General features: G+C 42.0%; 1 protein-coding gene across 1 annotated transcript in view; it reads left to right on the top strand.

The window, feature by feature from the left end:
• The window catches only part of LOC126156870 (outer dynein arm-docking complex subunit 4-like), a 49,219-nt gene that overhangs the window by 19,330 nt on the left and 10,803 nt on the right, over positions 1–19,086 (top strand). Inside the window, exon 3 of the mRNA XM_049916338.1 lies at positions 13,389–13,538. Coding sequence (XP_049772295.1) covers positions 13,389–13,538 — 150 coding nt within the window. The remainder of the gene's footprint in view (positions 1–13,388; positions 13,539–19,086) is intronic.

Raw genomic sequence — 19,086 nt, 5'->3', positions numbered from 1 at the left:
ACTTTCATGTCACACATGTTCTTCGTTTTATATTGCCAGCATCATAGTAAGCGACATTATGTTACGCTACAGTTTTTTCCCGTTTTTTTGTTTTAGAGGATTTCCTTCTGGCAATGTGTATTCAGACTTGTTCTACTTTGGCTGATTATTTTTTATGCCAGCATTTCTTTTTCTGTACTGTAATAAGAAATTATTGACCTTGAATGTCAACATTTGTCGTCGAAGTATAGTCGCATTTACATAACATGTTAACACGGTTCCAGGCGCTTCAGTCTGGAACCGCGTGACCGCTACGGTCGCAGGTTCGAATCCTGCCTCGGGCATGGCTGTGTGTGATGTCCTTAGGTTAGTTAGGTTTAAGTAGTTCTAAGTTCTAGGGGACTGATGACCATAGATGTTAAGTCCCATAGTTCTCAGAGGCATTTGAACCTTTTTTTTTTTTCTTTTTGTTAACACGATGGTTTGTGGACTAGCTATGTGTAGCTTACAAGTTACGCTAGGTATGCAATTATGTGTGTAGCTTACATCCGTCTAATTGCGCTGCCCTTACCTCTACGTGGCCTTTCACAGGGGAACCCCCACACCACTGCTCTTGTCGCCTCCACCACACAGGGGAAGCCTCACTACATTAACACTTCTCTTGACCCCCCCCCCCCCCCCCCGTCCTTCCCTTCTGCACCATCCGCACAGGTAAGCGAAGTTACCTTGTGTGTACTCGATAGAGTGTGTAAGACATCCCCAACTCGTGACCTGAAGTTAGGTAAAAAATGGTTATTGTCTCTGTCTCTACATCATAGGGTCCCGAATTCGATTTCCTGTCCAGTCGAATATTTTCTTTTCTAGAGGATTGGGTGTTCGTGTTGTCCTGATCATTTCATCTCACCTCGATCGACGCGCAAGCAACCGAAGTAGAACGATTTGCACCAGGCGACTAAACAACATCAGATGAGTTATTTCAGTCATTTATACCACACACTCACTTCATTTCAGCATTGAGGTCTTGATAAAACACTTCATGATGGGAAAACAAATATTTTGATGACATGTCATAAACAACATCAAGAAAATTCGGTGACACCCTCTGTTATTGGCATCGCTGGAATTAGAGGCTGCAAAGTCATGTTGACGCCAGCATTCAGTAATATTTAGAGATTTAGGTAATATCTGTTCTCGATTTACAGAAAGTAACTTAGCTGACGAGCAGACTGGAGAACGTAAGAAAAATGCTGGAGACGTTCCTGACACATGTGCACAAAGCTCATATTATCTGCAAACCAAACTATAATTACTAGGATTCGAGCTGCAGCTACCAGTTAGACGCATGGCAAAAACTACAAACAATGGAATGGTGTTCTTTACCTTCCCCGCATAGCAAAATATTCGTTTCCTGAAAGTCAGGATCAAGACAATATTGATCCTCTTTTTCAATTGCTGCGGCATTGTTCATGAGGAATATTTGCCTAAATATTAAACAGTCAACTCCGTTTTCTAATAGCCAATTTAAGAAAAGGTTCCTGTTATGCATTCTTAACGTTCGTTCACTTACACAGAATTGGGGAGGAGGGGAGGGGACAAGTCCGGCGCATGAGAAAACCCACTCTCGTATTGCGATCCATGTGTCTAGTTTCTTGGCTAAGCATCACGTAACTTCTCTTAAATATCCACCGTACTACACAGATTTGGGCCAGCAGATTTATTTTCATTTGCCCGCTTAAGGGATTCCTGAAAGCACGCAGTCTACGGGATTACCGATCATACAGAATGGTAGTAGGAGGAGGAGGGGTTAGTGTTTAACGGCCCTTCGACACCGAGGCCGGAGCATAAGCTTGTGTTTGGGAAGAATGGGGAAGGGAATCGAGCATGGCCTTTGTCAAAGGAACCATCTTGGCATTTGCTTGAAGCGATTCAGGGAAATCACGCAAAACCTAAATCTCGATGGCCGGACGCGAGTTTGAACCGTCGTCCTCCCGAATGCGAGTCCAGTGTACTAACCACCACTGAATGGTGAGGCATATTGTTCGATTTCAAAAGACATCTCCACTGACGGTTTCCATCAGCTATATAATCTTCGCTAGTTGTCGATTTTGGCCAATAGAGATTACGTTGAAGGTGAGTGCATTTATTTTTCTTGTATCCTTCATTTTTCTTATTTCAAGATATAATGCAGTGATGGTTTTCCTTGCAATATGTTCAAATATAGCGCACAGATTGCAGTGTGGTGTTGCAGACCATTTCTGTAACCTAGTGGACGGGCAGCATTCAGCAGTTTTCTATGAACGGCAGGTACTGGTGAGTCCAGTTGCCACGTGAAATACAATGACCACAATTCGTTATATGTTACAAAACAGAAAAATTGTCTTGCTACGTGCCACCTTGTGGTACTGATCTCTCAAATATATTTACGCGTTGATCTTCTGAGACAGATTAGTGTGGCATATCAATTATGGTCTTGGCTGACACAGTCATGACGTTCCAACAACTACTGACAAGTATTGACCGTCCCTCCCTACCACTCCCAATATGCTGTTTCTGATATGCTACGTAATAATCTTAAAGACTTTAACTGGCAAAGAAGAATGTCTGTTACTCGTTCTTTGCACCTGAAGCCTAAATTCACTTCCAGAAACGAATAAGTTATTGTTGTCTACAAGGTAAAAATCATTGATCTAGAAACTGAGGAAAACTGATTAAAAACATTAGCAATTTATTGTTAACATTTCCTGATTACAGCTTAGCTTTATTTGATTCTACTGCAGACTTGTACACGTGTTGGAATTTTCTTCAAAATTTAGATAACTATCTATCCACAATCTTCTCCTATAGTAAAAAAAATAATTGCTTTCATCTATTTCTTCTCCTTCACAGGTGCACGTCAACAGGATATGAATTGCACACCTGCATGTCACTTAAACTAACAAGCAACATTTTAAAAAAGCTGCATGCAGTGAAAGGTAATTAACGCTTTTGTAACGCCTAAATTCTAAAATGGAACGTATTTAAGATAAAACATAAAGTTGAACTTGGATTACAAGTTATGTTAAAAGTATATACTTCAAAATACATAAAAATGTTTTCCTTTCGATTAGATGCTCGCGTTAATATCTATACATCAACATGGCTAACAAACTTCGACAATTTCTTCGCAACTGTTTCCCAACTCCTATGTGAATCGAAAAGATTCATCCTATTTCTCAAGACTGTAGGGCCAGGTTCTCCTTCAAATGAGCAAAAAATAGGCAAAGCTTGAAATAATTTTTTTTGACAGTGAAAAGACATACAAAGGATCGGCCGAGCGGTTTTAGGCGTTACAGTCTGGAACCGCGCGACCACTACGGTCGCAGGTTCGAATCCTGCCTCAGGCATGGATGTGTGTGATGTCCTTAGGTTGGTTAGGTTTAAGTAGTTCTAAGTTCTAGAGGACTGATGACCACAGCAGTTAAGTCCCATAGTGCTCAGAGCCATTTCAACCATTTGAACCATACAAAGGATCATTTTGGGGATTATGATTTATCATACTCTGAACTTTATTTTAGATTTTCAATACAAAAAACAAAATGGCGTTAGTAATTATAGTTTTACCAATGATCTATGACTTTGAAGTATGCAGAGTGCATGCAATGTAGCCCCTCAGGAGTTTTCTGAAACCAAAAATGGGTAAAGTCAGTCGATACTACATTAAATTTATGGGAGTTTATACCTAACCACAATGTAATAACCTTAAACTTAACGATATGGTACTAACACGAACTTTTGATTTTCGGCTTCTTCACTCTTTATGGCTTTACAAAAAATAATTAATATTAACAAATTTCGTATGTTATAGGTGGGTTGAAGGTACGAGTTAACAGGTTGAACCGTTTTAATTTTATACTGCACGCAGTTTTGAAAAATCATCTCTAGAGAAAAACCCGTTTAAAAATTAGGGGAACTTTTATGTGTATTATTAGTTCAATTTCCACAAAAACTACATATTATTACATATATTTGATCTCGCTAAACACAAATCTGAAGTTAGATTTTCAAAATTCAAAAAACATAATCCATTAAGTCGGACCAAAAATTATGTTTTGACTAATTTTGACCAAAATTTTAACAAAAAAGAAGAGTTTTCGTTACTTACGTTTAGTCTGCAATTTCAGGACCTTATATCAAACCTTCCTCCAATTCGAATTATTCCTGGAGAGTAATTCCCTCGTTCTTCTTGCCGAGAAAAGCCGATCTGGCGGAGCTGAATACGTTGCGTTCGGGAGCCTGCACACGTTGTTCGTCAGGTGTTTCGGTAAATATGTTTGCATGCATACTGTAATATAAATAATTTCGTGAACGTGCGTCACGGCACAAGTTTTCTACCCAAGCCGGGCGTCTCCGGTTGAGAGCGTCCCACGGCGGACGTGACACTGCTCCAAACAATGGGCTGTAGCAGCTTTCGTAACGCGCGGATTAAAAAATTTTTTCGTCCTAATATTCTAAACACACTTACCTTTCAAAAAATCGAATTTTAGACTGTTTTGAATGAGAACCTGACCTTAACTTGTACACGAATGAAGACAAAAACTGAGGGTTGACTTACGCACAGGACACCAAAAATTTAGTTTCAAAAGATTTATCCCATTTTGAAAGGATGTATCTTCCACATAGAGGCACATATGACATCAGGGCAATTTTTGCAATTACGTATAGCACCAAAGTTATCATTTATCACTCAAGGATAGTCAGTGTGCCTTTGACTGAAAGTACAACAAATGCATACAGACTACAGTCAGACTCATCCTGTACTTTGTAATATTTATAGCTAATCAGCCGTGACATAAAATCACCTGGGTAACACAAACTGCTTCGAGATACATCGTGATCACGAGATGGGTACGTGAGTGACAACGGGTAATCGTAGTCGTGCGGTAGCGTTCTCACTTCCCGCGCCCGGGTTCCCGGGTTCGATTCCCGGCGGGGTCAGGGATTTTCTCTGCCTCGTGATGGCTGGGTGTTGTGTGATATCCTTAGGTTAGTTAGGTTTAAGTAGTTCTAAGTTCTAGGGGACTGATGACCATAGATGTTAAGTCCCATAGTGCTCAGAGCCATTTGAACCATTTGACAACGGGTAAGACAGAGAAGGTCCGTGGGTGATCACGTGAAAAATAGAGAAACAGGTTTTCTCGTCTCCAATCGGCTATCCCTAAAAAGGAACCGTTGCCTTTTCTGGCCTCTGATTGACTGAAAGTTGAGAACAAAGACTTCAGAACAGCTGGACAACAGGTTCGTGGGATCACTTCAGTTCTGAGAGTAGGGTTTATCAGTTCAGACTTGGCAGTTAAGTTTGGAAGTTCAAGTTCAGAAGGAGAGAAGAATGATAAGGTCTCTCTGATATGTATACAGGGTGTTACAAAAAGGTACGGCCAAACTTTCAGGAAACATTCCTCACACACAAAGAAAGAAAATATGTTATGTGGACATGTGTCCGGAAACGCTTACTTTCCATGTTAGAGCTCATTTTATTACTTCTCTTCAAATCACATTAATCATGGAATGGAAACATACAGCAACAGAACGTATCAGCGTGACTTCAAACACTTTGTTACAGGAAATGTTAGCGAGGATACATGCATCCACGCTCCGTCGCATGGGATCCCTGATGCGCTGATGCAGCACTGGAGAATGGCGTATTGTATCACAGCCGTCCACAATACGAGCACGAAGAGTGTCTACATTTGGTACCGGGGTTGCGTAGACAAGAGCTTTCAAATGCCCCCATAAATGAAAGTCAAGACGGTTGAGGTCAGGAGAGCGTGGAGGCCATGGAATTGGTCCGCCTCTACCAATCCATCGGTCAACGAATCTGTTGTTGAGAAGCGTACGAACACTTCGACTGAAATGTGCATGAGCTCCATCGTGCATGAAAGACATGTTGTGTCGTACTTGTAAAGGCACATGTTCTAGCACCACAGGTAGAGTATCCCGTATGAAATCATTATAACGTGCTCCGTTGAACGTACATACTGACGAAATTAAAATGAGCTCTAACATGGAAATGAAGCGTTTCCGGACACATGTCCACATAACATATTTTCTTTATTTGTGTGTGAGGAATGTTTCCTAAAAGTTTGGCCGTGCCTTTTTGTAACACCCTGTATAGTGAGACAGTGCTTTTTTATTTATTGTATAATCTTTACATTGTGATTATCATGAAGTTTAGTGGGTCACATTGCACCATGGTAATAAACTGTTATGCCAACCCTGAAAATCACGAAGTCATTCAGCAGTCATAAAAGGTGTAATCGACAGACCTACAGCCACGCGAGATCCTCTACAACAGGGACCAACGATGACAAAATGTAACAAGAGTTAACAAATCTATTGCGACATGTCCCTGAAACGAACGCGTCCAACCATAACTCCCACGTGAACTATTAGGCTGTAACGACAAGTCAACATCGTCACGTTTTCTAAAGCAGTTTCGAGTGGAAATGCTGCAACTTTTGTATGTCTGGAGTTACTGAATTCTACGCTTTGCTATACGGCGATGCAGTTTCCCAAAGTTGTTGGGAAACACATAGACATGCTCATTCCAAAGCCCACCTTCTCAAAAATGTAAAAATGATAACAAAAAAACACGTGCAGTAAGATCAGGCGATCTCACAGGAGCAACCAGTGTCTTGAAACTGCTGGTTCCATATCGAATGCTTTGACCTGCAGGAGGTGCATTGCTTGATTACTGATCAAAATCACGCCGCGCAGTTTTGTCTCAATTGACCCTGTTGAAAAGGAGAAAGCAAGGCACGTTTTATTGCTGTGTTATTGCCATCTCGACTCGACGTGCGTTGCATAAAGAACGAGGGAGTCCTCTAGCAGAAGCTACGTGAACCGGCAACTTACAACGGACACGAAGATAGGATTTTTTTTCTAATGTGCAAGTTAAAATTAACGCTATATTTATAGCTACTGTATGGTAAATATTCCAACAGAATTGAGGGTTTTCGGTGCATGGTTGCTGTAAGTTATTTGTCTTTGTTTATTGTCTAGGGAACAATCAATTCATTTGTCACAAAATTCTATTAATCATCGTACTTTTGTTCAACACTTTATGCAAAAGTGCAGGCAGAGTTTAAAAATGCAATGATAAAAATTTAAATAATATTATCAGCTCACACAGGTTTTGATTTAAAATAAATATTGTTTATTGATTCTCTTATACGTTTAAATTATCGCGACGACGGAGCTAATGTTTCTTGAATTTATAGACCAGAGCAGCGCATCACATTAACTACATTTAGATCCGATAAACAACCAATACTGTTCATAATACAACCACTTGTGTACAAACATAAAGTTTCATATTAACTAAACAGCATGAAATTAATCATTAATCGAAGTTTAATTCGTGTTAATTCACTCAGATATTCCAAATTCAACTCTTCCCAAGATGTAAAAAATTATTACAAGTCAGAACGTTCACTAACTAGGGCAAACATGTTGGTTTAAAACTCTCCAACTTGCGACAATTATTACAAGCTAGTAGTACTCGCTAACAAGCATAAATTTGCGAGTTCACTCAAACTTTTACTAAAAATCTTCTACGTTTTCGCGACAAAAGTGCGAAGTTTCACAAGCCCCCAATCTCGTACTTACGTCGACTTACTCGTCTCTAATACAAACACAAGATTACTTTGCTCTACCTCTCAAGATCAGCTTTTTTTTAGACGAAAATGCCAGCTTGCTGTTTAAGCTCTCGTATTGTCATCGCTAAAATTCATACACAATATCTATCATACATTTCAACAAACACTTATCTAATGTTGAACGTACAATGAGGTGACAAAACTGTACATATAGAGATGGCGGTAATATCGCGTACACAAAGTATAGAAGGGTAGTGCATTGGCGGAGCTGTCATTTGTACTCAGGAGAAAAGGATTCCTGCGTGATTATGGCCGCACAACGGGAACTGAAAGACTTTGAACGCGAAAAGGTAGTTCGATTGGTTGGTTGGTTGATTTGAAAGAGGGGACCAAACAGCGTGGTCATCGGTCCCATCGTATTAGGGAATGATGGGGAAGGAAGTCGGCCGTAGCTTTTCAAAGGAAGCATGCCGGCATTTGCCCGAAGCGATTTAGGGAAATCACGGAAAACCTGAATCAGGTTGGATGGACGCGGGTTTGAACGGTCGTCCTCCCGAATGCGAGTCCAGTGTGCTAACCACTGCGCCACCTCACTTGGGAATAGTAGTTGGAGGTAGACGCATGGGACACCCCATTTCGGAAATCGTTAGGGAATTCAATATTCCGAGATCCACAGTGTCCAGAGTGTGCCAAGAATACCAATTCTCACCACGAACCACGCAGTGACCGACGGCCTTCTCTTAACGACCGAGAACAGTAGCGTTTGCGTACAGTTTTTAGTGCTAACAGACAAGTAACACTGGGTGAAAGAAGCGCAGAAATCAATATGGGGCATACGACGAACGTATCCGTTAGAACAATGCAGCAAAATTTGGCCTTAATGAGCTATGGCAGCAGTGCAGACGATGGTAGGGAGTGGCTTTGCTAACAGCACTACATCGCCTGCAGCGACTCTCCCGGTATAGTGACCACGTCGTTTGGACCCTAGACGACCGGAAAACCGTGAACTGGTCAGATGAGGCCCTATTTCAGTTGGCAAAAGCTGATGGCAGGATTCGGATGCGGCGCAGAGTCCACGAAACCATGGACCCAAGTTGCCTACAAGGCACTGAGCAAGCTGGTGGTGATGTCATAATAGTGTGGGCTGTGTTTACATGGAATGGACTGGGTCCTCTGGTCCATCTGAACCAATCATTGACTCGAAAGGATTGTGTTCGGCTACTAGGAGACAGTTTGCAGCCGTTCATGAACTTCACGTTCCAAAACAATGATGGAATTTTTATGGATGACATTGCGCCATGTCACCATCTCACAATTGGTTTGAAGATCATTCCGAACAATTCTAGTGATCTCCTGACATGAATGACATCCATCATTTACGGGACATAATCGGGAGGTCAGTTCGTGCACAAAATCCTGCACCGACAACAACTTCGCTATTACGGAGGGCTGTAGAGGCGGCAGGGCTCATTATTTCTGCAGGGGCCCTGTAAAGATTTGTTGAATCCGTACCACATCTATTTGCTGCACTACCCCGAGCAAAAGGGGATCTGACACAATATTAGAAGACATTCCATGACTTTTGCCAGCTCATTGTATGTACAAAGTATCAGACTGACCTGATATTTTTCTGAGCTTTCCAATAATGTCTTTAGTTTTTTGCTGAGTCTTTCAGTTTTCTGATAGATTATCAGCGCAAAAGTTAGTTTACAGTATTTTGCTGTTTAAAAATTATAAATATTTAGAAATAAACATATGTACCATATATATAAATATCTTAGGCTAATTTGCTGTATTGCCGCTACTTTGGTCAATTTATTATTATTTTGTGAGAGATATTCTTGCATTTTGTTCAAAATATTTACAAAAAGTATATTGATATTTTCTGATAGGGCTTCTCAAGCTCCATTCATTGACGCTTAGTTTATCAAAATCGTCCAAGGTGTTGGAAAGATATTAATTTTTAAAACTAATATTATTTGCAAAACTTAGATAACTGATAACAGAAAAACCACTAATCTGATGTAGAGCGAGTTTACACGCATGCACCCGTCTTGTTATTTCCCTTTCTGTGGACGTGCTTGGTTATTTTATAGCTTGGATTGAGTTGCTTCTGCCATGGCTGCTTGCCCCGCCACACTCCTCTCCAGCGGCCGAGCGCCACTGGGTTTTTCCCAGCTACCAAGCCAAACCAACAGTTAAGCTGCTGCACTTGTGCACCTATAGTATTTCTCAAACTCTATTCAGGGCCTTAAGTTGCATGAGAAGCGTAAACCAGCTTTTTTTCTTCTTTTTTTTCTTTTCTTGCGATTAAGGAAACGTTTTCACACATGCTCTTTCGGTTCAGTTTCATAAAATATATACAGGAAAATAAAGATGGTTTTACATAAAAATAAATGAATATTTTAAAGACTGGAAGTACTTAAATGCTATTGACAAATATCCTACATTTTTAAAATAACTAGAAATAAATTTAAAAAGTATTTCATTACTTTAAGGAAGCACCATTAACTCGAAAGAAATATGAAAACAATTATTTTCTCAAAATGTTATACCTTTGCCAACTAAATACAGCATCATAAAGATCTATAGCGTGGACACCTAAATACAACATAATACTGCAAAAAGATTAACATCACACTAAAGGGACAGAAATATTAAAAACATCTACTTTCTGTCTCTACAGAACTGGCATCAACCCTCAACCAATTAACCAACTATTAGTACTGCTGCTGATCTTACTACATCTATGAGTAATATCGGTAGACTTGTCTTGTTCATTCACTGTCGTTAATTTAAACTACAGAATGTTGTTTCCACAAAAGGAGATGCACTCAAACTGTCGCTGCACCAGCTACTGTCTGCTGGATTCCTTGGGCGTACGGCAGTACCTCAACGGCGTTTCCTCTGTGACAGTTGATTCCGCTATTGACTGTAACTTCTTACAATCCATATTTCCGTAATCACTTGCAGCACGCGGTAGAGACTCTTGAAAACAGCGCATTTGCATTCAGTGGTCACAGACTTCAGGTACCTTCTCTCAATGTGTACGGAAACTTGTCTTTCCGGAATTGTAGCATGCTGATGTGTGGATGGCCTGTCGAAATCCTCCTAGGTCCTTCTGGATACTGCAGCTGCTGTACCATTATAGATGCGCAGGGTCGACTCGTTCCTCAGTGCTGCTTTTGGATCCAGCGTCCTTGATGCCTGACGACAGTTACTCGCTACGTCTTCGTAGAGCACACAGACCCGTAACATGTACACTAGGGTGCGCACACTTTCTCAGTCACAACTATAATTTATATTGGATGGCAGCAGTTCATTCATCTTTCACGTGACTCTGTAGTCTCATCAAATTCTGCAAAGGGTCTTTTCTCTGTCGATGTTTTCTATATTATTGCGTTTGATATTGAGCATGCCGTTACATTTGACCACCTTTCCTAAACATGAATGATTGCTAGGTTGTATGGATGGGTGTAATTGCAAACTCATGCCCTCTAGTATATTCAGGTGGACTTTCTTGGTCCAGCTTTGCAGCACAAATATCGGCCTGAAATTCCATTGATTAGAGTAGAACTGTCTTCAGTGACCCTTACAGCACAGCAGTACGTCAATGATATCCTACGCCCCATTTTGTTGTTTTTCATGGAAAGCCACCCAGGGCTTACATTTCAGCAAGGTACTGCCCGCCCACACGCGGCGAGAGTTTCCAATGCTTGAATTCGTGTTTGCCAAATCCTACCCTGGCCAACAAGGTCGCCGATCTCTCCCCAATTGAGAACTCATGGAGCATTATGGACACGGCCCGTCAAACATCTTGGGATTTTGACGATCTGACGCGCCAGCTGGACAAAATAAGGCACGATATCTACCAGGAAGACATGCAAGAACTCTGTAAATCAATGCCAAGCCGAATAGCTGCTTACATACGGGCTTTAGGTGCACCAACGCGTTACTGATTATCTCAGTTTCTGAAGCTGTTTCTCTTGAATAAATCATCTAGTTTTTCAGAAATTAAATTATTTGTTTGTCTGTAATGTACATCACATCTAACGATTTCCGTCCCATTCGGATAGTTCCTTAGTGGTTCGTCTTTTTTATCTTAATAAATAATTAATATCACATTATTCACATAAATCTTAACCATATATTGAATGAAGCATGTGTTTAAAGCACTGAAATAGTCAGTACGTTACTTTTGAGCAATGTTCGTATGTCGTTTACGTGCACCACGATCAAGGAAGCGTTTCACCAGCATTAGATCGGAAGAAGCTGTTCCCTCTTGGAGTTCAACTAAAGCATTATTTTGCCCAGCTGCGCCGAGCCTCTGTACGTGTAATAACGTCTTGGGATTGAGCGCCAATTTTGTCATCTAATCCATCACCCCTACCGTCATTGTCTACAAGCGAACAAACGGCGATAATTTCGGAGACAGCGTTATCGTCATTTGTCAACTAGTCATTTACGTCTAAATCACCAATGTCTGAGCGTCCTCAAATCTTTGCAAAAGTCTCTACATCAAATTCAGCTGCAATGTTTTTCAACTGTTTATCTTTATTAATGGTGTGCAATGCTTCTGACTGTTTTTCCATGGACATTACCGTCTTCTTTCTATTTGTTGTTTCTTTATACTCGGAACATACATGGGCAATACAGTTCTGTCCAGTTCAACTGACAGCTCGTCAGAATCTGTTCGTGACGATTGGTTGAACTTAATTTCAGTAATTCCCATCGTGGATTGTCGCCGCCATTACGTATAGAATAATGAGGGCCGCATAAACGAGGTTCCCCTGTATCTTTCCTACTTCTGTTTGATTTCCTCTGTTTCATCAGTACTGAGCTCCTCTGTTTTTGACTTCCAAGTGCGGCAGGCATAGTCCCACAATTACCAATAATACATCATTCGGGGGCAAACAGTAGGCGCCCGTTCATTTCTCGCTGCGTTCTTATGACTAATGAAGGCCCACAGATCGCAGCTTGGGAATCCATTAGTCGGAATAGTGCTACAGGGTATGCTACTGAGATTAGTGGGCGCTTACCGTAATTCGAGATCAGGAGCACAGGATGCCTGGAATGGTTAAAGAACGGCAATCATAGTTCAAAAACACCTCTCTCCTAAAACTGCCAGGCTAGAGTGTCCGCGCTTTAAATGCAATGTTACTGTAGTCGTCCCCAAGTAAGAAGGCTGCTGCTGATGCGCTCTTCACAGTTAGAGGCGAAGAATACTTTGCTGTACTACCAGTGTGCTCTCTGTCCCTGTCCTACTCCATACGGCCCATCTTTTGCCTACCCTGCTAACTGTCAGCGTTGGGCTAACAGCCACATTAAGGCTCTTTATCCGCTTCTCACTCTCCCTGCAAGAATTTATGTTGTCGGACAACTATCGCTGTCGCTTCTTAATGCAATACTGGATTTGTTTGCTCTAGACTACCCACAAACACAATAGTGGCTAAGAGCCTCCACCACACCTAAGCTAACATTGAAATCACGCCTAAATGTTCTACTCGCACTCTGTAAGTCCCCACTACAGACACGCGTGGCAGAATGGCGTTACAGTCTCGAAAGTCACGTGGAACTATGCCCCTTACTCCTGCGCATCGCCCCACCACCTGTCTTCTTAACTGCACACCTTTGCAATTCAGTGGAGCTTCAGGTATGTTCTTATTGTACTCGCTGCTAGAAATACATTTCCTGTCACACTAAATAGTTGGTAGCACTTGACAACAGCGTCGAGCTGGTGGCCGCAGCGCTGACCCAGTGCCCCCGGCGTGGCAGCTATCTTCCAGAAGGCGGAGGCGCTGTACAACACGGGCGACTTCGAGCACAGCCTGATGTTCTACCACCGTGGACAGCGCCTGCGCCCAGAGCTCGACGCCTTCCGGCTGGGCGTGCAGAAGACGCAGCAGGCCATCCAGAACACCATCGGTGAGCTGCCTCGCTCCCTCTTATAGGTCCTCTTTCGCCTACATCTGCAAACTTCATCTGTATTCTGCACTCCACCGTACCATAGGCTAAGGCGGGAGGAGTGACTCTAGGGTACTCACTTTATGAAACGTCCCCTTAGAAAAATTATACAAGACTATGCTTAAACTGACACACAATATTTTTAGCGCAACGCAATCTGACTTTCAAAAATCCCTACAAAAGAATGGCCCTGACTAACATTAACCTATACCTTTCACAAATCACTTACCTCACAAAAATCTTCATTACTCGAACTACTGCAATACAGCGAGCGCCACTACTGCCAGCTAAATAAAAGATTCAAACTACGGAAGTCACTAACTACTAATAGGCATAATTAGCGAATGAAAGATTTTGATAGAGAACAAACAATGTATTTACCTCAATAGTGTTCAAAAGTCATAATGTATATAGCAGTTCATGACAAATTTCAAAACTCCGCCATCTCTCTCCCCACATCCACCACTGCTGGCGGCTCACCTCCAACTGCGCAACGCTACGCGCTGTTCACATCCAGCTGCCCAACACTACAATGGCAGACAACAATGCAAACTAGCCACAGACTGCACACAGCACAGCCAGTGATTTTCATACAGAGCGCTACGTAACGTTGCCAATAAGAAAACATAAACAGCCTACTTACAACTTTATTCCTTACGTAATTCTCAAGCGTTTCGAGAAATGATTGTCTGTGATTCTACTTAACCTTTTAACGTTGCTGAATGAAGCAGGAAACACTGCGGCTTTAGCAGATACTGCAGGGTGTCCGCGAAGTCTCTGTACTTTTAGGTCAAAACATTGTCGGAGTCATTTATAAATTTCTCCACGGCTCCATAAGATACCGCGTAAAAAATACAAACATACAGATAAATAACACTTATCAGTAGATACAGCATCTCTCCAAGTTTCTATTCGTAATGCGCTCCGCAGTGTAGTTGCACTAGGGGACAGGTCTTTCAGAATACGTTATATGATCAAATGTATCCGGTCACTTTGCACTGAACGTTAATGTGGAGTGCGTCCACGTTTCATCTTTTTGGCGGCCTGAACTCTGCTGGGGTCAGTTTCATTGAGGTACCTGAATGTCTACCGAAGAATAGCAGCCCATTTCTCCTCCAGAGTCGAACCAAGAGCAGGTAGTGACAATGGATGCCGGGATCTGGAGCGAAGTTGAACTTCTAACTCATCCCAAAAGTGTTCCATTAGGATTAGGTCGGGACTCTAGGCATACCAGTCCATTTTAAGAATGTTATTGTCCACAAACCATGGCCTCACAGATGCAGGCAGGGTACATTCTCATGCTGATACAAACATGCATCACTCCAAACTGTCCCTCTATTGCACACAGTACACAACTGGGTAAAATGTATTCATATTCTTCCGCATTCAGCAATTTCTTAAATCCAATAAGGGAGCCACACCCCAACCACAAAAAACACGCCCACACCGTAGCACCAGCTCCTCTATACTTCCCTGTTGACACCACACATGATCGGAAGTAACATTCTCTAGGCATTCTCTAAACTCAAACCGTTCCATTGGATTGCCACAGAGTATAGCGTGATTCTTCACTCCAAATCATGCGTTTCCAGTCATTCATTGTCCAGTGGCGTTCCTCTTTACACGGACTAAAGTGTCGCTTAACAACGAAGAAATGTATGGCTCATGAGTAACTGCTCGATCATTGTACCCCATCTCTTTAAATCCCTACGCACGTAACTGTGCTAGCTGATCTGATGGTAGCATTTTTGATATAACGAGTTATTCCTTCCACTTGTGTCAAGCTATTTTTTACAATCATACTGCGCAATGCTCGACGATCGCTGCCTGTCACTGCATGAGGTCTGTCTCGTCTTGCTTTGGCTGTGGTTGTTCCTTCTCCTTCCCACTTCCCAGCTACGTCAGCATCAGTCGAATTGGACAGTCTCAGAACGGTTGAAATGTCCCTGACACTTTCTTACTCAGGTGACGTCCAGTGACTAGCCCAAGTTCGAAATCACGAAGTTCTCCTCATCAACCCATTCTGCTGTTATAACACTACACTTCCCGCCACCTATTACACTGGCGGGTCTGCCTCTTCTGACATCTAGTGTCAGTTCTGTATTACATAGGGCTGTCGAGATATTTTTGATCAGAGAGTGTCTGTAGATAAGTCATCATTTCTGTGTTGTAGCACCGAAATAGTTCACACCGACAGATAGGCAACCCAATAAACAGATTTCCAAAGTGGCCAGCCATCGCCCCTTCCCGGGCAATTCATGTCATGACTGTAATGAATTTCATTCATGTATTAATGTTCGTTACATCACAAACGGTGCCCATACTGACCACCTGTAATGCAAGTTAAAGGCTTGGAGAGATACTCCATCCTATGATATGTGTCTCTTTTCTATATATATTTTAGTTGTAGCACAGTCAACTTCTGAGATCGCAGAGGTACTTATGAACAACCCTGTATACAGAAATTTATATCAGGCTGACATGTATGCGCACAATCATGCTTTACAGAGAGATCTATGCGATTCCATGCCCTCCTTGAGACCTTATGGGGTACCTCAGTAGTTACCCTTTGAAAGGCTTCCTCAACACTTCTGTGCAATTCTTGATTATCTTTAACCGACATTGAGCCACGTGGGACTTGATATTTCCCATAATGAGTTGTCTGAGATGGTACGGTCCGGGTTTTGTGGTGGCAACTTCAAATGTTTTAAGACGTTGCTGAAGCACGCCCAGTCCACTGGCCTCGTAACTGCGCATCAATACGCACAGGCGTCTTACTATTAAAATGCGCGATCCATAATTCGCTTGTCTTGGACCTAAGGTGTTAACCTCATGTCCAAATAAGGATTCCCATTCACATATCATTAAAAAACATGATCGTAACAGAAATCAAGATGACATCCCAGCCGATATCAAATATGTGGTGAGTTTCTTTCCAACTGTTGCACGTAATATGTACTTCCTTAGACCAGAAAACTATCTTTCTCCTGTGTGAACTGCGATATATCCCACATCTGTATGACAATAACATGGAAAATAACTTGTAAATTGTGCCACCAAACCAAGGGAGGCTACAACTCGATACTCGATGTCATTGTCAGATAATTCATCGACAAACTTCGGTCTAAATCCTTTGATTGTGAAATATTTTTCTAAAGTGGTCGTAAGCAGTTGACAACGATACTTGAAGTACGGCTGCTCTCTTGTGAAAGGATTTCGTTGGAAGCCGCTCAGCTGACTGAGCGACGGCACCACAGGTTTCCAGCCGCGTTTTCTTACGTTAACTACGTAGCGTCTTTCTGACAGTGCCTGAAACAAAAGCACGTTCTCCCAATCAAGCAGGTTTGCTTTACCATTTGGGATCTTACCATGCGATATCTAAGGACACTCATTATCTCTGTCAATCTTTGCACTGCCTGTGGACATTTGCGCGTCCCACACACGCCACACTCCTCAGTAGTGTGTCTCCGCTCGCAGCTGCCATTGCTCCACGATCAAAACAATGCAATAATCAGAACAGTTATTTTCGTCAGCTTCAAAGTAGGGATACCAATAAAACAGCCATTTATTTCCTCAACTGCACAAAGTCAAGGGACATACGGGCACTTCTCACCACCCTCTGCATCCACTGACAGAAATGTAAGATGTTGCACCAGTCCGACTTTCACTGAACTTCGTGCAGACGTTAAAGTACCTTTCTATTCTAAACGAAAGATCATCGCCAACATCAGTATGATATCAGATATCCACTGGCATGAATACACTCTTGTATTGCTTTTGGCATGGAAATAAAACAGTCCCTGAATACTAACTCGAGTAATTTCTTGCCCTACCTGAAACACATGTGAAACAGTTCACGAGCATAGTTGGCTGGAAGCGGATATGAAGTTATATATCTTCCTATCGAATCCAAGATATGTTCTATAGGTGGAAACAGACATGTAAATAGTTGAGTATCAGTTTGACAGCGTTCGGTCTGTGTGTTCATGGTACAGCACGTCCCATTTCTGCCAATGTAGCCTGGACGTGTTATGTTTTCAGGATGTTCACGATAAATTATACCGATCAACAGCGCTTTCGCTACTAATGATTCAAAAGGTTCTGAGCACTATGGGATTTAACATCTGAGGTCATCAGTCCCCTAGAACTACTTAAAACTAACTAACCTAAGGACATCACACACATCCATGCCCGAGGCAGGATTCGAACCTGCGACCGTAGCGGTCGCGCGGTTCCAGACTGTAGCGCCTAGAACAGCTCGGCCACCCCGGCCGGCCTTTCGCTACTGTTTTGCAGAAGTGGCGTGAGCGAACCTTTACATAACTATGCCGAAATAGGGTGCCTTGTGTTATCTCTGTCACTTCGTCGTACAGCCGTTAACGCTGTTCCAGCAGCCAACACAAATTAATCATGTCCATAATTATCATCCCCCCCCCCTGCATAACTTAATCACAACCTTTTTTGTCTGCACGAACAAGAGCCGTCAATGCTTACTGAGACTACACTCAGTTTTACACAGTCAAGCAATTGTAGCGGAGTCTGAAGAACGTGGCCATGGCATATCGTGTATGTATTCAGATATATCATCTATGGATCCAAAATCATCTACCAGAAAGATGAAATGCGGTTTTCCCCTCTGGAATAGAGGAAAACTGTATATGGTTTCAACGTCGAAAAGATGTCCTCTCCAGGAGCTGTAACCTGAATAAACTGCATGGGGTGCAATACTGCGTAACATACAGTCGTAGAGAGATGAATTGTGCAGTACAGTTGGTATGGTTGCACAATAACGTCTCAAACTGAGGAGGCATGGGCCATCCTGGTTTAGTCCTGGGCTGTTAAGAGCTGGTTCTACCAGCCACTCGTCTCATAGAGCGATGTCTGCAAGTTACACTTTACGCTTACTGCAACAAAAAAATAGCACATTTTTCAACTTGTGTTATGCCAGTCAAAATTAAAAAACGGAAGCTGTGAAAAGAATCCAATAAATCCATAACATTATCAAATGTTACTTGTGTAAGATAAAGAAAGTGTTACAGTTGGCATCAAAATTGAATAAGCTTTCTAAGTTTTATTTCCTGTTTCTGCACTCTGAGGGACTTATCGTTGTTTGTATCCAACAGGATTTCCTCAATAAACCTCGTTTTTTTCTGTTTTAGCTTTTTTTAATTTTTAGTATCAAACTAACATTATTAGATCTGCTCGTATAGCATAAATCATTGTGCGCCAGCTTCCGAGACAGGGAGGTGAACCAGAGCCGGATCGAATCAGCGTGTAGGATTAACAACCCAGGGCTGCACATTTACTTATCGTAAGTCGCCAGGGTGCTGCAAGAAAGTGAGAAACGTTATTGTGCCCCATATTTTCACCTTCTGTCTGCTAACAACATAGTTCACAAAAGTTGCTTTATTACTACAAATAAATTCAGCGCCAAAATCATCCTCCCATACGCTGTTCCATGCGAGTAGAGGGCTGAAACGGATTCTGCCCTCGGGTTCCAAAGCTTGTA

The sequence above is a fragment of the Schistocerca cancellata genome, chromosome 2 (assembly GCF_023864275.1).
Source record: "Schistocerca cancellata isolate TAMUIC-IGC-003103 chromosome 2, iqSchCanc2.1, whole genome shotgun sequence".
Taxonomy (NCBI): Eukaryota; Metazoa; Arthropoda; class Insecta; order Orthoptera; family Acrididae; genus Schistocerca; species Schistocerca cancellata.
Note: the sequence above shows the minus strand (reverse complement) of the source record. Positions and strands in the feature narration are given on the sequence as shown.